The sequence below is a fragment of the Arachis hypogaea genome, chromosome 12, assembly GCF_003086295.3.
Source record: "Arachis hypogaea cultivar Tifrunner chromosome 12, arahy.Tifrunner.gnm2.J5K5, whole genome shotgun sequence".
Classification (NCBI taxonomy): domain Eukaryota; kingdom Viridiplantae; phylum Streptophyta; class Magnoliopsida; order Fabales; family Fabaceae; genus Arachis; species Arachis hypogaea.
This window is the reverse complement of record NC_092047.1, coordinates 77185106-77204557: the sequence shown is the minus strand read 5'-3', so window position 1 is coordinate 77204557 and position 19452 is coordinate 77185106. Positions and strand designations below refer to the sequence as shown.

General features: G+C 31.1%; 1 protein-coding gene across 2 annotated transcripts; it reads left to right on the top strand.

The window, feature by feature from the left end:
- Positions 1 to 9492: 9492 nt before the first annotated feature.
- Positions 9493 to 14172, top strand: LOC112727554 (protein IQ-DOMAIN 12). 2 transcript variants are annotated; one of them, XM_025777349.3, is made up of 6 exons: positions 9493 to 10538; positions 10808 to 10947; positions 11029 to 11316; positions 12062 to 12280; positions 12466 to 12609; positions 13458 to 14172. In XM_025777349.3, the coding sequence occupies exons 2-6, from the start codon at positions 10864 to 10866 to the stop codon at positions 13845 to 13847; spliced, it is 1125 nt and encodes a 374-aa protein (XP_025633134.1). In that variant the 5' UTR covers positions 9493 to 10538; positions 10808 to 10863; the 3' UTR covers positions 13848 to 14172. The 2 variants fall into 2 exon arrangements, with proteins under 2 accessions (XP_025633134.1, XP_025633133.1); XM_025777348.3 differs by having other exon boundaries at positions 10413 to 10520.
- Positions 14173 to 19452: the final 5280 nt, after the last annotated feature.

Below are 19452 nucleotides of genomic sequence, written 5' to 3'. Positions count from 1 at the left end.
AAGGATTAATGGACTGAGCAACAATGGTTGAATGAATAATTTAGTTAGGCAAGCAAAATGTGATGTTTTGGGGTTATAAAACACAGAAAATATGAAAGCAAATAATAAAAGTAAAGTAAATTATATGAGAGAATAGTTAAGGCTTTGGAGGTGTTTATCCTTCCGGGTTAAAACGTCTTACTAACTATTTTAACAATGAATGATTCATTCTATGGCAAACTATAAGTGTCTAAACCCTAATCTCTTAGTGATTTAGCCTCCTCTAACTTTCATCAACTGCCACTCTCGTGGTCACTTAATTCCGATTAGAGGGTTAAGCTTAGAAAACTAGTTTAACGTCACAAAAACCTTAATTACCCAAAGCTAACAGGATTTTATGTCACATATCCCAATAAGTTCATGTAATTAGCAATTTAGGAGGAATCTGTTTTCAAGCTGTAGTTTAAGCGAGATAACTCTCTCAAGAATCAGAAGAACTCAAGTAGAAAAGGGTCATACTCTCATTCCACCCAATTCATAAGATTAAGAACGAAAACAATCCTTAGAATTGAATCAAAACGTTAATTACGATAGAAGAATAATAATCTTAATTTATAGAAATAAACAAGGCTCCTAAGTCCTAACCTTAACTAAGAGGGTTTAGTGGCTCGTGACTTACAGAAAAAAATGTGAAAATGCAAAAGTGAGGAGTCCCCCTCTCAGAGGAGAGATCGAGTGTGTCCTCTGGGGAGGAAGGAAGTCCCCTATTTATAATAAAAACCTCTAAGACTAAACCTAGAATTCAAATTCAAACTAAATCAAAACAAAATCAAATGTAAATTAAATCAAATCTTTTGATTTGAAACTAAAATAAAATATTGAATTCTAAAACTAAATGATATTGTTTGTAATAAAAAATTATAAAAAAAATAAAATAGGCTAAGAAGTGCTAAATCCACTTGAGAGGCACAAAGAGGAGTGATTCGGGCTGCTGCTGGCGTTTAATGCCAGTAATGGGTGTTAAATGCTCTAAAGGGGGTCAAAATTCTTGTATGCTGAGGTCCCCTGCTGGCGTTCAGCGCCGGCAGGGAGAAGTTTTTGGTACTGGTTTGTCCCTCTTAGGTGCTAAATGCCAGGTTCAGCGTTTAGCGTCGGATTTGGCAGTGATTCCAGAAGAAAAGTATAGACTATTATATATCGTTAGAAAGCTCTAAAAGTTGGCTTTCTAACCTGTTTAGACCGTTTCAATTGGACCTCTGTAACTCAAGTTATGCTCGTTGAAATGTAAGGAGGTCAGGATTGACAGTATCTACTATCCTTTCTTCGTTGTTGCACAAAACTTTGCCAAATTCGCCCGAAATTCATCTGAAATCATAAAAATACCAAAACAACTCAAAGTAGCATCCAAATAGGATTTTACACTAAAATATAATGAAACTTAATAAAATATAATAAAAAATAACTAGAAATTGCTATGAAAAAGGTATAAAATATTCACGTATCACATACCTGATCCCCCTTCTTGTTTGCACTGCATATGCTGTTACAATGTCTTTAAATTCCTCTTTTGAAGCAAATACAGTTCCCACCTCCCACTTATAACTCGTCATGCCTTTAACATCCTTATGAATTGGATACCTCCTTGTTTCATAGTTATTTTCCTTTTGTCTATCCTCCTTATCTGAACCACTACCAACTTTATAATCCAAATCCATTTCATCACTATTGAAGCCTTCCTCGTCACTAAAATCACCATTCACAACCCCTTTGCCTTTATCAACCCGATCACCATCCTTAGCACTTGTCAGTTCTTCAAACCCACTTTCATTATCATATTCCTCTTCACTATCTGTAAAATGAACATCATCTGCAATGTCAACCTCAAGATCAGATGGAATAAACTCCTCGTCATTGCTGTCATCATCACTGTTCGATTGCATTTTCAGCAACCACATCTGGGTACAAGTTATCTCCTTCATTAACTTGTTCCACATTATCATTTTCCACCTATTGACCTTGTTCACCCTCATAAACCACCAACTGATTCCAAGAATTTTTCTCTGTTTTGCCTCCAACATCAATATACCCAACTTCAGGAAAATTATCACTATCCTCACCCTCATGCACCACAAACATCTCAACATGACTCCTCAGCTTCACTATTCTACACATCTCAAGTACATCTCTATCAGCAGCAAATAACTTCAGATCTTTCTCTAACTATTCAGTTGTTGAATCCTTATACCACAGAGTTGATATGTTCTCCTTTGTGTACCTAAACTGCCTTAACTCTACAGACCAGCAAGCACTTTCAACATCTTCAATGAGTGTCTTTTGTCTCCCTATATACTGCAATGTCCCATTATCATATCCAAATTGACCTCCATGGTAGACACTCAGATTAAAGCTTTTCATCCCCTAAAACGAAAAAACAAAAAACTTTAAATCAAACCCTAGCAGTTTTAGGAAACTAACAGAATCCATTACAACATTATTACATTCAAGCTCCACAAAATCGAAACTAATGGTGCATACATACCTGAATCGAGATGACAACAGTGGAAAAACCTCCTTCCACACCCTTGCTAACGCAGTCCAAATGCAGTAACGATACTCCTCAGGTAACGATGAACCTCTGTTAGGGCATCATTGAAGGTAAAACATCAGTTTTTAAGTGTGTAATATAAATGAGATACTGAATACCTTTCACGAAAATGAAAACGAAGCGTTAAAGACTTTAGGAGTAAAAGTGTCCGAAAAAATTCGTTAATGGAAGAGAGGATGATTTTAAAGTGTTTGTAAAGGTTGAGAATGATTTTAATAACAAAAAAAGGTTAGGGATAAATTTGATTTTCACCCCAAACTTTAGGAACGAAAAAAGTATTTAAACCTAAGTTGGTAGAATGTAATGTATGGTGTTTATGTTAATACTCAACATGCTTTTATCGTGAACTTCTTTTGACTAAGATGTGATCATTAGTTGACCCATGCAATTGGATCATTTTATGCACAATGCTTAAATATAAATTATAAGCATAATCTATATTTAAACTAAGGCCAGTTTAAATGCATCATAGCTAAATAATTTGTCTTTCACAAACGAGTAAATATGATATAGACAGTGATATGGCTATTATAAAATCAAATGTCATAATTCAGTCTCAGGCGTTATAGTTCGGATAGAGCATTATAATTCGGCCTCACATTATGACTTGCTCTAACGATTATAATTTGGTGTCATACATAAAACAAATATCATAACGTCCTGATATGATATCAATCTTTTTTTATGTAAATAAATTCTGAAAATACAATTGCCAAAACTGACTTCGCATATAAAAAAGGTAAGACGTTTTTATCAAGACATGATTTTTCTAAATACATTGAACTAACTTAAATATTGGAGTGTCTTTTGTAGGTATTCCTCCACTTTGTTCTCTCTACATCAAGGCATACTCTCTGGACAAACGCTCGGACACTCAAACAACAAGCTCAAACTCAAAAGAGAAAGTTCAAAGACGACCGTTGAAGTAGACGAGTTATACTTAGGGTGTGTTTGGCAAACGCATTGGGGAGGAGAAAAGCACGTTCGAACTTCTTGAAAGTTTCACTTTTTTGTTTGGCAATTTTTTCTTTCTAAACGCAGAATTGATTCTGCCTCTGAAACCACGTTCAGGAGAAGCTAAAATTTATAGCTTCTGCATTTTACGTTCATGGTTGCTTATTACCTTTGAAAAATTAGGTGAAAATTTTATTTCTTTTTTACCAACCCTACCATTCATTTTCTTCAATGAAAAAGATATCAATAACTATTACCTTCACAATAATTCTTTGTAGTTCTTCCTACTTCTTCCTACTTCTTCATAGTTCTTCGTTCCAATTTTTTTTTCATTAAAATAGTTTAGATTTGTTTTAATCACTAGCAAATTAAATATTTTAATTTTTTTATTATTTTTAGTACTCATTTTTATATTTTAATTTTTATATTTTTTATTAAATTTTTTATTTATATTTTTTATTTATATAATAAATATTTTTATATTATTTGTGTAGTGTTCTGATTTCTCATGTTATATTTTTATGAGTTTTTTTTATCATTTACTATACTATTTTTTATATGTATATTTTTTATGAAATATTTTTTTTTAATTTTTGTTTGGCTTTGTTCATATGATTTTTTATTTATTTTATTATATTTCTTTTATTCATATGACAAATGTTGTTGACTTTTTTATATGATATTTTTATTATTTTTTGTTCATATGAATTTTTTTTCTATCCTTTACTTTATGTTGTGTATAAAATTTTTTTATTTAATTTTATTTATATAATTTATTTATTTTTTATTGTATTTTTTTGTTCATATGATATATGTTGTTGATTTTATGAAATTTTTATTATTTTTTATCTGTATAATTTTTTTATTCTTTGATGTACTCTATTTTTGTTTTGTATTATTTTTTATTTTTTATTTTAACTTTGTAAAATTTGTAATTGTAATTATTATATATTACGTTTATTATCAAAATTTTGTATAATATAAATTATGATCCTATAAAAAAGGATAAAATAAATAAAAAATTAATTATAAGTAACAATAAAATCATAAATAATGAAAATTTATATTCTAAAATAATACTAAATTAAAGAATACTAACCGTATTAGAAAAAATATGGAATATTTTTTTTGTTTGACATTATAAAATTTATAGTACACTCTTTTATATTTTTTATTGTATTTATTTTATTTATATGATAAATATTTTTTATATTATTTTTGTTAGTGTTCTGATTTTGTATATATATAAAAAAATTATTTAAATTGATATTTTTTTAGTAATTTTTTTTATCTAAAAGTGATTTTGAGTAATATAACTTAAACAACATTTATTTTACTACAATCAATTTTAATATAAAAATTACCAAACATAAATCACGTTAACCCAAACTTATTTTTTATCAAAATCAATTTTACAAAATCAATTTTATCTGTAATCCAAACACACACCTAATTCAACTACGCAAGAATAGAGAGTACATTGAACAATGCTACATAATCATTATAGCATAAATGATAAAGTTGCGGATATTACTAGCTAGATATTGTTGTTATTATAAAATAATATATAATCCACGAAGTTTAAGTATGAAGGAAGCGATTGAATTAATTGAAGGATTGCTTTTAAAAATTTCAGGTTCAATTATAATAAAGCGGAGTTTTAATTTGCTGGACCTTTATTCCCCTAATAATGAACAAGTTGTTGGGACATTGAAACAGAATGAGTCTTTTTTTTTTCCCCTCAGTTTTGCAAGAAATCCCATAGATAGAAAAGGCGAAAAAAAAAAAAGGTTTAATTGGTAAAATTCTATGCATTGATGACTTTTATTGTCAATAAACAGCTCTAAAGTCACCTCGTCTTTGTTCCCCATGTGTTAATGGACCACAGTAGAGAGACTGAGACTAATTTCACAATTTTGATTTGAATAAGTCAAGGAACGTGATCTCATCAAGTACTATACCAAATATTGGGACCAAATTTGAATACAAAAACCAGATAGGCACTACTTTCCTCCCAAATTTTCTGTTATTTTAAAAACTTTAATGGTAACTAGTATAAGATACTAAGATAACTATACTACTATGATTAGTTATTTAGAACAATTCTGCTTAAAACAGCATTAAGTTTGGCCAAGCTATAAGATACAATCTTGTAATACGTCGTCCTTAGAGATATGACATCTGAAGGGCTATATTTAAGAATAGTTTATTTGGCCTCTTGACAATTAGAACTCCTCAATAAAATAACTCTTACTAAAAGAACCATTTATAATAAAGATAAGATTTTAAAAAAATTATCTCCATAAAATTATCTATTGAAATGAAAAATTCTAAAATTTTGTAAAGCTTTTATTTTGAAGTGACTTTTTTGATAAATTATATTATATTTATATATATACTAAAAATTAAATCAGTCACAAATCAATTATATATATAAAATACATATTAAAATATAAAATATATATTAAAAATATATGAAAGAATACAAAGCGAATTTTCTAATGACCTAAAAATAGGTGACTAACTGTGGCCAGAAGTCGACCTACGGGTAGTGTCATGACATATGCCATAGATAATTGTGATTGGAAGCGTGTGATTGAAACGTAGAGCAAGATTATGTTAAAGCAAAATGTAGTAAGTTTTTCATTTTAACTGCAATGGTAATTTCATAATTTTGACAAAGAACATTTTTCTCGGAGCAAAACGGTGGTTCTGGCTCATTTTAGAGGAGGCGACAGTGACTACAGCGGCGGTGAGTGCAACAGTTGCGACAGAAAGGGCAGAGCAAAGGCAGAAGCACCACAACAAGGTAGCAACGACAATAGGTGCTTCCAATAATGGTACAAAGAGTTCAAGTATTATTTTGTAATTATTAGTTTATATTTTAAAATGTTAAAATATTTGATTTAACTTTATGTATTTTATTTTTATTTTTATTTATTTAATTAATAAATTAGACTTTACATTAGTAAACTTAAGATTTTTATTTTAATTCAATTTGAGGTATATAAATATTTTTTAAATTATTGTAGCCGTTATAGAGATATCAGGAATATGAAAAAACACTTCTAGTTTTATAATAAAATTACGGTTGGGATAAGTGAAGTTAAATGAGTCTATTTTTTGTTGTATTAAAAAATTAAATAGAAAATAGAGTGATTTTTTTTTGTTCAATTTCAATTTATCACATGATGTGGATAAATTATGTTAAGTGAATTCCTTTTCTATTATATCAAAAAACTAGATAAAATGTTGAGTGATTCATTTTGATTCAATTTCAATCTATCACTTTTATTTTATATTTTTATTCACTTTCAATCCTTATCTTCTTCTTTATCCTCTCATCTTTTTATCAAGGGATAGTGTAGTCACAGTGCAGAAGCTGAGGTGACAACATCCATAATGACGGCAACAGCAAGAAGGGCAGCAAATATGACAGTGACGAAAACTCCCTTCCTTGCATCCCTCTCTTAGCAGCAGCTTCCATTAGTGAGCTCTCTTCTTTCGAACCCCATGACGGGACAACAAGAGCAGCTCCCTCCTCATAGAGGCGGTGCCTCTCATGTATTAAGGAGACAATGACCCCTAAACTTCAATTTTTTCTTATAAATCATGAGTAATTTTAGTTTAACTCTTTTAAAATTTTTATTTTAATCTTTTTATATTCGAAAATTAAATTTTGGCCCTTTCCCAAATTTTATGTAGTTCCGCCCTCTTCTTTCTCTTTTGTTGTGCCTTCTTTTCACTTATCGAATTTAAAATATTTCTCTCCAACGATTTTCTCATGTTCTAGTGGAATTATCATCATTATAAAGGTCAAAGTCTCACCTTTCTTATTTAAATGTGACATATATCTTTTTTGAATTTGTTCATATATTTTGGACACGTAAGTCACCAATATATAAGAAGTACCACATACTGCATCAATATATAATATTGTGACTAATTTAATAATTGATTTTTTATGTGCACATATGTTTATGGGTTATTTGGACAGAAATTTTAGTAAATTGGGATCGATAACTCTAATAATAGAGACTAAACTAAAGACGACGGGAGATATACCTACAATAACACTCTGATTAGGGTTGGTAATGGGTAGGGTAGGATAGGGTTTGGACTTTATCCTAATTCTACTTATGGATTGAAATTTTTTTTAAAATTCTATCTTATCTTAAGAATTTTTTAACCCTAACTTTACTCGCACCTTAAAGTTCTAAACCCTACCCTATCTGACTCTACTCACAAAAAAATAAAAAAAATTTAAATAAATATAAAATTCAACCATTCTAAATTTTATACATATTAATAAAATAAAAAATAAAAAATTAAGTTCAAATTAAAATTAATAACAATAAAATCTTAAAGAAATCTAACATAAAATTACAAATAATATGATTATTAATTAGTTTAGTAGTTATTTTAAATTTTTATAAAAAAAATATTGTGAATTCAACACTTACTTTTTTCACTATATACATAACTTTACATATATATATTATATAATATATTAGAGATGCGGATATAGTAAGATAGAATATATCATGAATCTGTACCCTACTCTATCCACAAGCAACCTCACACTGCATCCTACTTTATTCCCAGTGGATCGGATAGAAAATTCTACCTGAACAGGTTGGTTCACATTAAGTACTTACGAGTAGAGTATATATTGCGAATTCTAACTCCGACGCCTAAATTAACGAGTAGACAAAAAGTAAAAAGATTAGGATTAGTGTGTACGAAGCTTTTAGGGCCCCTATTTATGCCGTAGGAGAGCGATGCCATGAAATTCCGGATTTGGTGAGATTCCTGGTGATTTCTCTCCCGAAGATTATTAACTCTTGAGATTCCACGGTCGCGGATTCCACCCTGGACTCAGGGGCTAGTCGCCTCTTGTTTGAGTCCAGACATAGGTTCATGTTCAAAACATAGTCTGGAAGGTTGGGTCCAAAACAACATAATATTTTTATTTTTTAACATTAATTTTTTAATAGAGCAAAATTTTAAAATGACAAATAATTTACGACGGCACAGTTGGAGATAATAATTGAGTAATCAAGGTGTAGTATGACAATAATTTCATCTTTCTTTTTAAAATAACATCAAATAATTTCTATGCAAGAGGGACTCAGCCAGTGACGTTTTCAAACTAAATTTACGGTCTGTGTATTAAACGGAAGCCATGGTGGTTCGGATATTTATTGGTATGCTGACTTTGGGGCAAGATGAATTCGGCGTTGTCTATGGATATGTCACACTCACACTATTATTTATTTCTTGAATTTAACATGAAGAATTTTCCCTTCTATCTTGAAATCAATGCCAATGCCAATAGGATAATGTGCTTACTCGTATATGTGGTCTCTGCACGAACAGCAACTCTGCTGTGTAGCCCTTAGCCAAAACCCAGTTATTACCGGGAACATGCAAAGCTAACTAAAAACTCAACATTTGAAGGGTAGGATAGGAATAAGAAAAAGAGTTTAATTTTCATACTTAGTCCGAACCGTGTAACAAATTCGTATAATCACATCCTTCTTTTGAACGACAATTCATAAGATTACTATAATTAAAAAAATTAGATGTACGATGTAAAATTGTTTTACGTAATTAAAATTAAATTCTAACTTCTTAGAAAAACTAGAAATACTTTACAACATCAAAATTTAATTCATAAAGAAAGCTGCAGCTTTTTGAGATGAAACAACAAATTATTCAAATGATCAATGCCAGTTCCCCTGCCTCTTTTGGACGGAACGAAATGTAGAAAAACCAAAAGGTCATTTTGGTAAAGATTCAAGGAACCTGACACTTGCAATGGAAATGGACCATAGCATGCAGTTGTTTAATTGATAGTTGAAAGAGCAAGAGAGACATGAGGGGTCCCCAGAGCCAAAATGCGTTGAATGGAATTCGGCTTCTTTAGTCACCTTTGTAGGCTAACTCCCATTGGCCTCATCATTACAATACTCTTCCTTATACCTTTCCCAATGCATTTCTCGCTTCCCTACTCTCATTTCATTATGACCATATATCATTGTAATTGATGACAATAAAAGTCCACATATAAGAATTTTGTTAACGTGTGAATGTGTGATTTTAAAATATAAGTTAAGATTATTATTAATGAAAAATTTATATTTTGTTTTTAATAAATATAATAATATATATTAAAGATTTAAGTTCATTAACTTTTTATATATTTTTTTTAAAAAAGTCATTTTAAGAGTATATACTCAAATTAGTTTTAAACGAATTCTAAATTAGATATTTTAATTTTTAATAAATTTTTTATTATTTTAAAAGTTTTTTATTTTTGTGAGATAGTTTGATCTCATTATCATTTATAATAAAATATTTAATATATGTATTGAACAAATACATTTTATTATAAGACAATTAGATCTCATCAAATATTATTATAAAATAAATTTGTCATGTTCATAAAGAGATTAATCTATCTCAAAGACTTGTATAATAATAAAAATCTGTTGAGAATCAAAATGTCCGATTTAAAAATTAAAAAAAAATTAGGCGTTTACTCTAATTTTAATGGGTATTTAGAACATATCTTTGTTAACTAATACCATAAATATTTCAAAATATATTTCATAAAAATATAAAATTTAGTAATTTTGCAACTTTAAACTAAAGATATCGAGTATTCATTGAGCCTGAGAAACATGCTTTAGTCTTAGTAGTCTGATGAGTATCAGACTTGTCTAAATTTTTTATGTTAAAGAAAATAAATATATTACTCCAATATTATTATTGATGGTACTCAATGTTCAATGTTCAAAGTTCAAACACATTGATAGAAAGTTATAGGTACAAATTGTGATGACACGACCAAAGGAGGAATGATCCCACCAGGGGAACCATAAGCAAAAAGTTGAAAAAGCTTGAAGTAGCATTAAGGGTATCCATGTCTAAGGGGCTTCTTTTTCTTACAACTACCATTCTTCATGCAACAACATAGGTTATTCCTTTATGAAAGGTTAGTTTCTAGAAGTAGCTTATTCTGCTTTGTTACTTGTTATACTGTTAGATGTGATTATTCTTTAGACATGTGTTTTCTGTGTCTTTCTTTTCTTTTTAATGCTCTTCTGTTACATACGTACATGTTACATGTTATATGTTTGTAATCCTAATAAGCCAGCAAATGATAATTGCTGAACATGGAAGTAACCATGTAATTATCTCTTAATAATTACTAAATCATGTTTATATATTATTGTAACCATTACTTAATTTTGCTTGGTGTAGCAATAATATGTGTTCTAATTAAGAACATAGAAAGGTGAATGGAGAATTTTGCTTGAATGATGTCACAAATCTTCATGGCAAAACAGAATAGCTGGTTTGGGTGGGTGAAGAGGTTATTCACATCTGAGTCAAACAACAAAGTAAGAACTTGCCAAGAACTTTGATGTATTTTACAATCATTTTCGTTTAATATTCTTTTCTTTTTCTCTTTTGGGTCTCAGAAACCAAAGAAATGGGGATGGGGACTTGGAAGGCTAAAGGGGAAACAACAGTACCCAAAAATCACTGCTCCAAGAAGAGCATTGATTGAAGCAAGTGCAGAGCAAAGAAAGCATGCATTGACAGTGGCAATTGCAACTGCAGCTGCAGCCGAGGCTGCAGTTGCGGCTGCACATGCTGCTGCCGAGGTTGTCAAGCTCACTGGTGGTTCTTGCTCTTATTCGTTCTTGGCCAAAGGTGATCGGAGCCTCGCCGCCATCAAGATTCAAAGCGCTTACCGCGCACATCTCGTGAGTTTCCAAACATTTAATCTCCTATGCTTTTCTTCACGGTTCACATAAGTGCATTTTCTAGACTACAGAGTACAAATAGTCTAAATTTAATGTAGATATATACTTGAATAATTTCTATGTTCTGAATGATGTACTAGAAACTAAGCAGGCTTTTGCTTCCAAATTTAGAATTATGACTATATGAAGTTCTGGTGTCAAATCATATATAACTTGATACTGTAACTATCATCATGTAATTCCTCTTGATTAACTGTGATGTTCGCTGGAACTTATGTTGCCAATTCTATTTTGGATCAATTTGATTATCTATTTATTGTCAAATGTATTAAAAGTCAAAGTAATCAAACTATAGATGATTTCATAAGGGCTTATGCTCTAAACCATAGTTACATGGAAAGCAATAGAGAAAATACCTGAAGTTACACTCGAACTTCAATTTAGTCCTTGAAGTTTCAATTGCCTCAATTTAGTCCCTAAACTTTTCAAATTTTAATCACGTTAGTCCTGCGGTGGTTTCAATCACAGAGTCAATTGCAAAAGTTTAGGGACTAAATTGAGACAATTAAATCTTCAATGACTAAATTGAGACTCGAGTGTAACTTCAGAACCAAACTAAGCATTTTCTCAAAGCAATATATCACATATTTTGTGGGAAGTATGTCCATGGCGTCCCGGTATGGAACGCGATACGTGACATAATCGGTAAATTCATGTAACTATGCTCTAAACTCAATCAAAACAGGCAAGGAAAGCATTAAGAGGACTGAAGGGAGTGACAAAACTGCAAGCTCTCATTCGTGGTCAAGCAGTGAGACGTCGAGTGTCCAGGGCTTTGAAGAATTCGGCCACCAGTGCAGTTAAAATCCCGGAAACAATCAGCCAAATTGAAGAAAGCTACAGAAAAGACCAGATAATTTCTTTTGCAAAGCAAAAGAACAAGTTACATGAAAAAGAATTGAAGGTATGTAATGTAACATAGTTTATAGATAAAGTGTGGAAAATGCAGATTCTACGTTGATTTGAGTTTCAATTTCACTCTGATCTCTTAGTGCTTCCTTAAATTGCCAGTTTAGTACATCTAGCATCTCTAGAAAAAGTGTGCATATTGTGACCAATTTCTTTGTTTTTATTATCTCATGAATATAGCTACAGCCAGAAGGGCATAGACATAGTCCAATAAGTTGGGATTCTAGGTTGCAGTCAAGAGAAGATATTGAAGCCACATGGTTGAGAAAGCAAGAGGCCGCTGCCAAAAGAGAACGCATGAAGCAATATTCCTTTTCACAAAGGGTAATCTCGTTTGATTTAAGATTTAACATAAAATGGTAGCATTGTTAGTCAACAAAAAAAAAAAAAAAACCAAAAGAATGAAACTAATAAAATCACAAAGTGAGAACAAGTTTACTACACAATTTTAAACACAAAGGAAATAAAAAACGAAATCACAAACATTCCCCAAGTTTTTCTTTATTTCTTTTCAAATTTTCTATTGAGTTTACTTGTTATGCACCTCCTTTGTAATATTTTTTATACCAACATCAATCAAGTGCTCTGCACCATAGACAAAAGTAATTTTCTTTGAGATATTGGGTGTGGTAGTAGACTATTTTTACTTACATTATAGTATTCTAATTAGATAGGAATATAAACTCTTTTTAGTATTGACAATACATAGAAATTAAACTATTATTGTTTTAATTTTTTTTAAAAATACTATATACGCACAAAAAATATCAATTACCAAATCAGTTATTATATATTATTTTATAAATACATGTATCATTTAATTCATTTTTAATATGTATTTTATATTTCAATATATATATGGATAATTGATATATTTAGTGTCTGAATTTTAGTATACGCATAACATAATTATTTTGTATACAATAATAGTAACAAAAATAATGAGATATTGGTCTTCCTTTTTTTTTTTAAATAATGTTAAGAAGACAAAAAATAAAACTCAAACTTATTTTATTTAATATTTATTAATTATAACAATAATTAATAAATACTAAACAAGATAATTTTAAATTACTTTAGCTAATCTTTTATTGTCTTCCAAACATTTTTTTATTTAATACTATTCTTATCATGTCATTCATCTGATAAACTACATGCAATGCCTTCTCTAGGAAAGAAAACTTCCCCAAATGAGTGAAGAATCTGTTCACAACAGGGAATATGGAAACGAGAGAATCCGCACCTTAGGCCAATGGCTAAATAAGGAAGCCGTTGACTCGAATACATACCACCATAAACAAGATCATCCCTCGAACTTTATTACAAGAAGAGAAGCACATCAAGGACTCAGCCCGCAAATTTCGATTCCCCGGAGATCATTTTCGCATACAAAAAGATGTTCGGTTGGAGCTATTGAGATCTCCCTACCGAATTCTCCGGTCCTTCCAACTTACATGGCCGTGACTGAATCCAGCAAAGCGAAGGCGAGATCTATGAGCACGCCACGGCTAAGAACAGGGTATTTGGACACATGCTCCAACAAGAGCGAGTCTCGGAAATAAGGTGTTTCCTATTGTAATGGTGCAACTATCAGCAGAGATTCCAGAGCATAAAAGGCCATTCTATGACTAGAAGATATCAAATATGGTGTGTCAATTGCTGAAACCTTGAGATGGGTTGAAAACTCACCAAGTTCATTTCATATGTTTTGGTCCTTCACATTACTCTAGTATACACATGCAGAGATATATATATATATATATAGTCATATAGAAGTGCTTGCTGTGTGTGCTAATTTGTTTTCTTGAAGAACACACTCTCTTTCTGGTTTTGGGAGTGAGAATTATTACTATCGGATACATAATACATGACAACATATCTAAAACAGTATACATCTAAACACTTTCATGTTTTATCACTACAATATTTTGGGTCCGTGCCTACGATTTTTTTTGTCACAGTAAAAAATTGTGATTATAGAAGGTCTATAATCATAGTTTTAAGAGATGACTTAAAAATATTTATGGTCACGGTTTTTTAAAAAAAGATAACTTAAAAGGATCTATAATTACGATTTTAGAGAATGACCTAAAAAAGTCTATGATTACAGTTTTGGGAAGTAACCTAAAAGGATTTATGGTTATATATTTTTGAAAAATGGTGACCTAAAATAGTCTATATTCACAGTTTTGGTGAGTGACCTAAAGGAATCTATGATCATAGTTTTAAAGAGGGACCTAAAAGAGTCTATGGTCACGATTTTACGAAAGAGTGACATAAAAGGATCTATAGTAACGATTTTGGAGAGTGACCTAAAGATATCTATGGTCACGGTTTTTGGGGTGATCTAAAATGGTCTATGATTACGATTTTTTGAAAAAGAGTAACCTAAAAAGAGTCTATAGTCACGGTTTTGGTGGGTGACCTAAAAGGGTTTATAGTAACGGTTTTAAAGAGTGGCTTAAAACAATCTATGGTATAACAATCCGTATTTTTGAAACTTTTCTTATAAATTATTTATGACCTATTTTATTAAATTAAAATATTTATTTGAAAACTATTTTATTAGATATAATCAAATTGATTTTATGATTATTGAAGTTTAAATTGACTAAAATTATTATATATAATTTTATTGAATGTGATATTTTGTATAATTAAAACTAGAATTTTGATAATTTGTAAATGATAAAAATTATTTGATTTAAATTAAGTGATTGACTAACTAGAAAGCCCATTTTCCTCACAGCAAGTGTCAGCAAAGACTCCCCTGAAAGCTTTTAAGACTTTCTTTATCCTGAATTCGATGAAAGAAAGAATGAAATGAAGGGGAAAGGTGCGATTCATCAACAAAGGGATAGGGATAAGGATTCGCAGGTGGGGTCTAGCAGTCAAGTAATTCTTGACTTGCGATCGGGTACCTATCTATAAGCGGACAATCTCAAAAGAAAGAGGAAAACCTTGGGATCTTTTCTTTTCAACTGCCGTGCTGGAGCAATCAATCAAGACTTGCTTTGGGATCGCAGATATTTTTCTAAATATTATATTTTAAATTATTAATTATGAATAATTTATAATTTATTTTATTAAAACTTTTATTTTTAGAAATTATTTTGTCAAAGATATTTAAATTAATTTTTATAATCTTTGAATTTACATTAATTAAAATTATTATATAATTTTTTTATAATAAAATATTTTAGATAATTAAAATTATAATTTTAGTAATCTATTAATAATGAATATTTTATAATTTAATTTTGGTAATTAATATTTCAAGTTCAAAATTTGTCGGTGATGAGAGAATTTTGTGTGGTTTAGAATTCACAATAAATTTTCGTTGCAATATAGTTTCTAAACCAACATTAATCATTTCATACAAAAATTTGTTTGTCACAAGTACAAACCCCTAAAATCTATAAACCGAAGTATTTAAACCTCGGGTCGTTCTCCCTAGGAATTGCAACAAAGTGTCTTGTTGTTGGTTATGAGGTATGTTTTGGGGTTTATGAGATATTAGACATGAAATGTAAATGGCAATGAAAATAAACTAACAACTAAAAAGGTCTTGGCAAAGGTTGGTGGTCAAGGATCTCTATCCCTATCACTAACCACAACATGAGAATTGGTAAGGATCAATCCCACTAAGTCATCCCCTAACTAATAGTAGAAGAAAGTCAAGTGAGCTATATCAATCCAAGTCTATAAGTCCTAGTTCCCCACTAAATCTATTAGTGAGATCTAGCGTTAATGGCTCCTAATCGTCAATCACTTGAACATTAGTAACTCAAGAGTTCCTAAGTTACCTTCCCAAGCCAAGAGCATAAAATTCTACTCTAAAATCCAACTAAACATTTCATCAAACACCTAGAAGGCATAAAAGGAAAGTAAAATGAACTAAGCAATTCAATCAATAAAAGAACATGAATCATAAATTGCATTGAAATGAAAATAGAAGAACAAAAGTGCATCTATATAAAAGTAGAGAATTACAAGAATTAAATGCAAAAATAGAAAGAGGAAAGGTAGAAGAAGAAGAATTACACAAGGAAAAGTAAATCAAAGCATGAAATTAAACTAGATCTAAGAGTTCCTAATCTAGATCTAACCTAATCCTAATCCTAGAGAGAAGTGAGAGCTTCTCTCTCTGAAACTAACTTTCCCTCCAAAAATTAAACTAAAATAAACTAATGTGTAAAAGTATATTGATTCCTCTTCATTCCTTGGGTTAAATAGCATCAGAAGTGAGTTGGATTTGGGCCTGAGAAGCCCAGAATTCGCCCCAGCGGATTCACTTTAAGTGGGTCACGTGCGGACATCGGCGCGTACGCGTACAGTGCGCGTGCGCGTCGATTGGAAAATTTCCGTCCACGCATACGCGTCATGTGCGCGTACGCGTCGCCATGCGACCTCATCATTTCACGCGTGTGCGTCTGCTGCGCGTGCGCGTCGTTGAGCTTATCCCAAATCCTTGCTTTTCCATGATTTCTCCACTTTGCATGCTTTTCTCTCCATTCCTTTGATCCATTCCTAGCCCTTTTCAACCTGAAATCACTTAACAAACAAATCAAGGCATCTAGTGGGATCAAAGGTGAATTAAATTTAGCTAATTAAGGACCTAGAAAGCATGTTTTCACACTTAAGCACAAATTAGGAGACAATCATGAAACCATGCTATTTCATTGAATAAATGTGGGTAAAAGGTGATAAAATCCCCCTAAAATCAATACAAGATAAACCCTACAGATGGGGTTTATCAACCTCCCCACACTTAAACCAAGCATGTCCTCATGCTTAGACCAAGAAGGAAACAAAGGGTATCAACATTTATTCAATGAAACCTAACTAAATGCAATCTACCTATATGCAACTATCTACATGAATGCAATTTCTTGGTCAAAATAAATCAATTTCCAAGAAGCATATATGCACAAGGGCTAAGGACTAGCAAATCTAATCCACAATTAAATTGAGCTATTAAATATTTTTACAAACTTGCATGAAGAATGATGATCATAAGTGAAAACATGTAATTGAGCATCAAACCCTCACCGGATGTGTTTGCACTCTATTCGCTCAAGTGTTTAGGGTTGATTCTCTCAATTCTCCTCTATTTCATGCTTTGTAAGATTTGTTTTTCTTCTAACAATCAACATTTATTCAATGCATGCATACAAATATCATGACGTCTTTTCATAGGTTGTAATGGGGCTAGGGTCAAGGTAAGGATGCATATTTGGTCAAGTGAGCTTGAAATTTGAATCTTTGATAAGCTTAAACTTTCCACCTAACCTATGACATCCTATACAATTTCAAAGCTAACCTAACTACCCATTTTTCTCACTTTTTCACATAATCATGCATTTTCTTTTCACTTCACAACACTTATGCATTGATTCTTATTGAGCTTTGCTTTGGGGCATTTTGTCCCTTTTTTATTTCTTTTCTTTCTATTTATTTTTTTCTTTTTCTATTTTTTTTCTTTTCTTTTCTTTTCCATGCTCTTCTTTTTGTTTCTTTTTTTCTTTTTCTTTTGTTTTTCTCATTTTTTTTCAACTATATACAAGAACATCAATGCATAAGGTCTATATATTTTATCAATACATGAGCATGTACCCAATTCCCAATAATTTCAATAAAAATACAAAACTGCCCTTTTATTCCCCCAATGTCCCAAGATTCCCACACTTGAATGATACACACACTCTAGCCTAAGCTAATCAAAGATCCAAACAAAGACATTTATTGTTTTCCGCTTTAAGGCTTGTAATGTGCTAAAATTAGAACAAAGTGGGTTAATCGTAGGTTCAAATTTGGCTAACAATGGAAGATAAAAGGTAAGGCTATTTGGGTAAGTGAGCTAAATGAAATGATGGCCTCAATCATATAAATGCATGTACACATGGAATAATAGACATAAAGAATCAAACAAATCAAAGATTACAATCATAGAAAGAGAATAATGCACACAAGAAGGAAAAATAAGTGGTTAAAAGATGTAACCACGCTATTAGGCTCAAGTCTCACTTGCTTGTGTTCTTAGCTCAAAAATCATGTTTCACAATATATATGATTCAAGCAAGTTTTATGAAAAGTTTTCACTCAAATCAATTGGCGCCCTATAGATAGAAATCTTAAAGAACCTCATTATTTTGACTAAGCTTATTGTGTATATATATGCAAAAAATAAGAAAATGCAAGTAAAAATCCTAGAAACCTAAAATGAAATACAAAAGTGTTGGAATTAGAAACTTGTCACCCAAAATCGCCGACCGGTCGGACGACCTCCCCACACTTAAAAGTTTGCACCGTCCTCGATGCATTCAAAGATGAGCAAGGGGGTACGGTGACTTCCCGAGTTGCTACCTTCAGCTGGTAGGTCAACCGGTGCTGCGTGTTCTTTCTACCGCTTCCATGGTTGCTTGTGGTGCGTCAATCATGAAAAACAGAAAATAACACCATAAGATAAGAAAATACAAAGCAAGGAAACATAATTGTTGGAATGAGGTAAATCACTAGGATTGAGTGAGTGAATTAGTGTGACATTTATGAAAATGGGTGTGTGAATTCTAAATTAGGCGCCTTTTAAAACACACTAACATAAAAAGCGATGTCACAAAAGAAGCATGCACTTCACTTATCCTAGTATGCTTGAGATGCTTTAAGTAAACTTGTAAGGTAAAACAAGCATTAAAGAAGCATGAAAGCATTCAAGCTAAAAGCATATGGATGCATATAATCATGAAACACAATGCATTAAGATAAATGCACAACATCATCCATCAAGAGATTGCCTAATCGAGGAAAAGGATTGAAATTACATGTTGGCCAAATCATGCAATTCAAGAAGAGTTACAAGCTCGAAGGCGATTCTCATTACTTGGTATTCTCAAAAGATAGGCATGAATAACTTAAAACCAAGTAGCAAAATATAACCTCAACAATAGAATCCAACAATGAATATTCAAAAATAATTATGCTAAGATAGCATTCAATTAGCGATAAGCAGCAATATATGGTAAACAAAATCCATAATCCAACACTTATAATGGAAATAGAGAAAATGAAATGAAAACTAAACTAAAACTAAATAATTAACTAACCAACTAACTAATTAACTAACTAAAATAAATGGTTATCAATAGTGTTTGGAAGTATTAGATGAGG

Bases quoted from the DNA above. Each gene is read 5' to 3' on its own strand.
- LOC112727554 (XM_025777349.3), top strand. From the start codon at position 10,864: ATGATGTCACAAATCTTCATGGCAAAACAGAATAGCTGGTTTGGGTGG. The intron at 11,317-12,061 runs GTGAGTTTCCAA...CAATCAAAACAG, and splicing joins GCGCTTACCGCGCACATCTC to GCAAGGAAAGCATTAAGAGG. The intron at 12,281-12,465 runs GTATGTAATGTA...TCATGAATATAG, and splicing joins TACATGAAAAAGAATTGAAG to CTACAGCCAGAAGGGCATAG.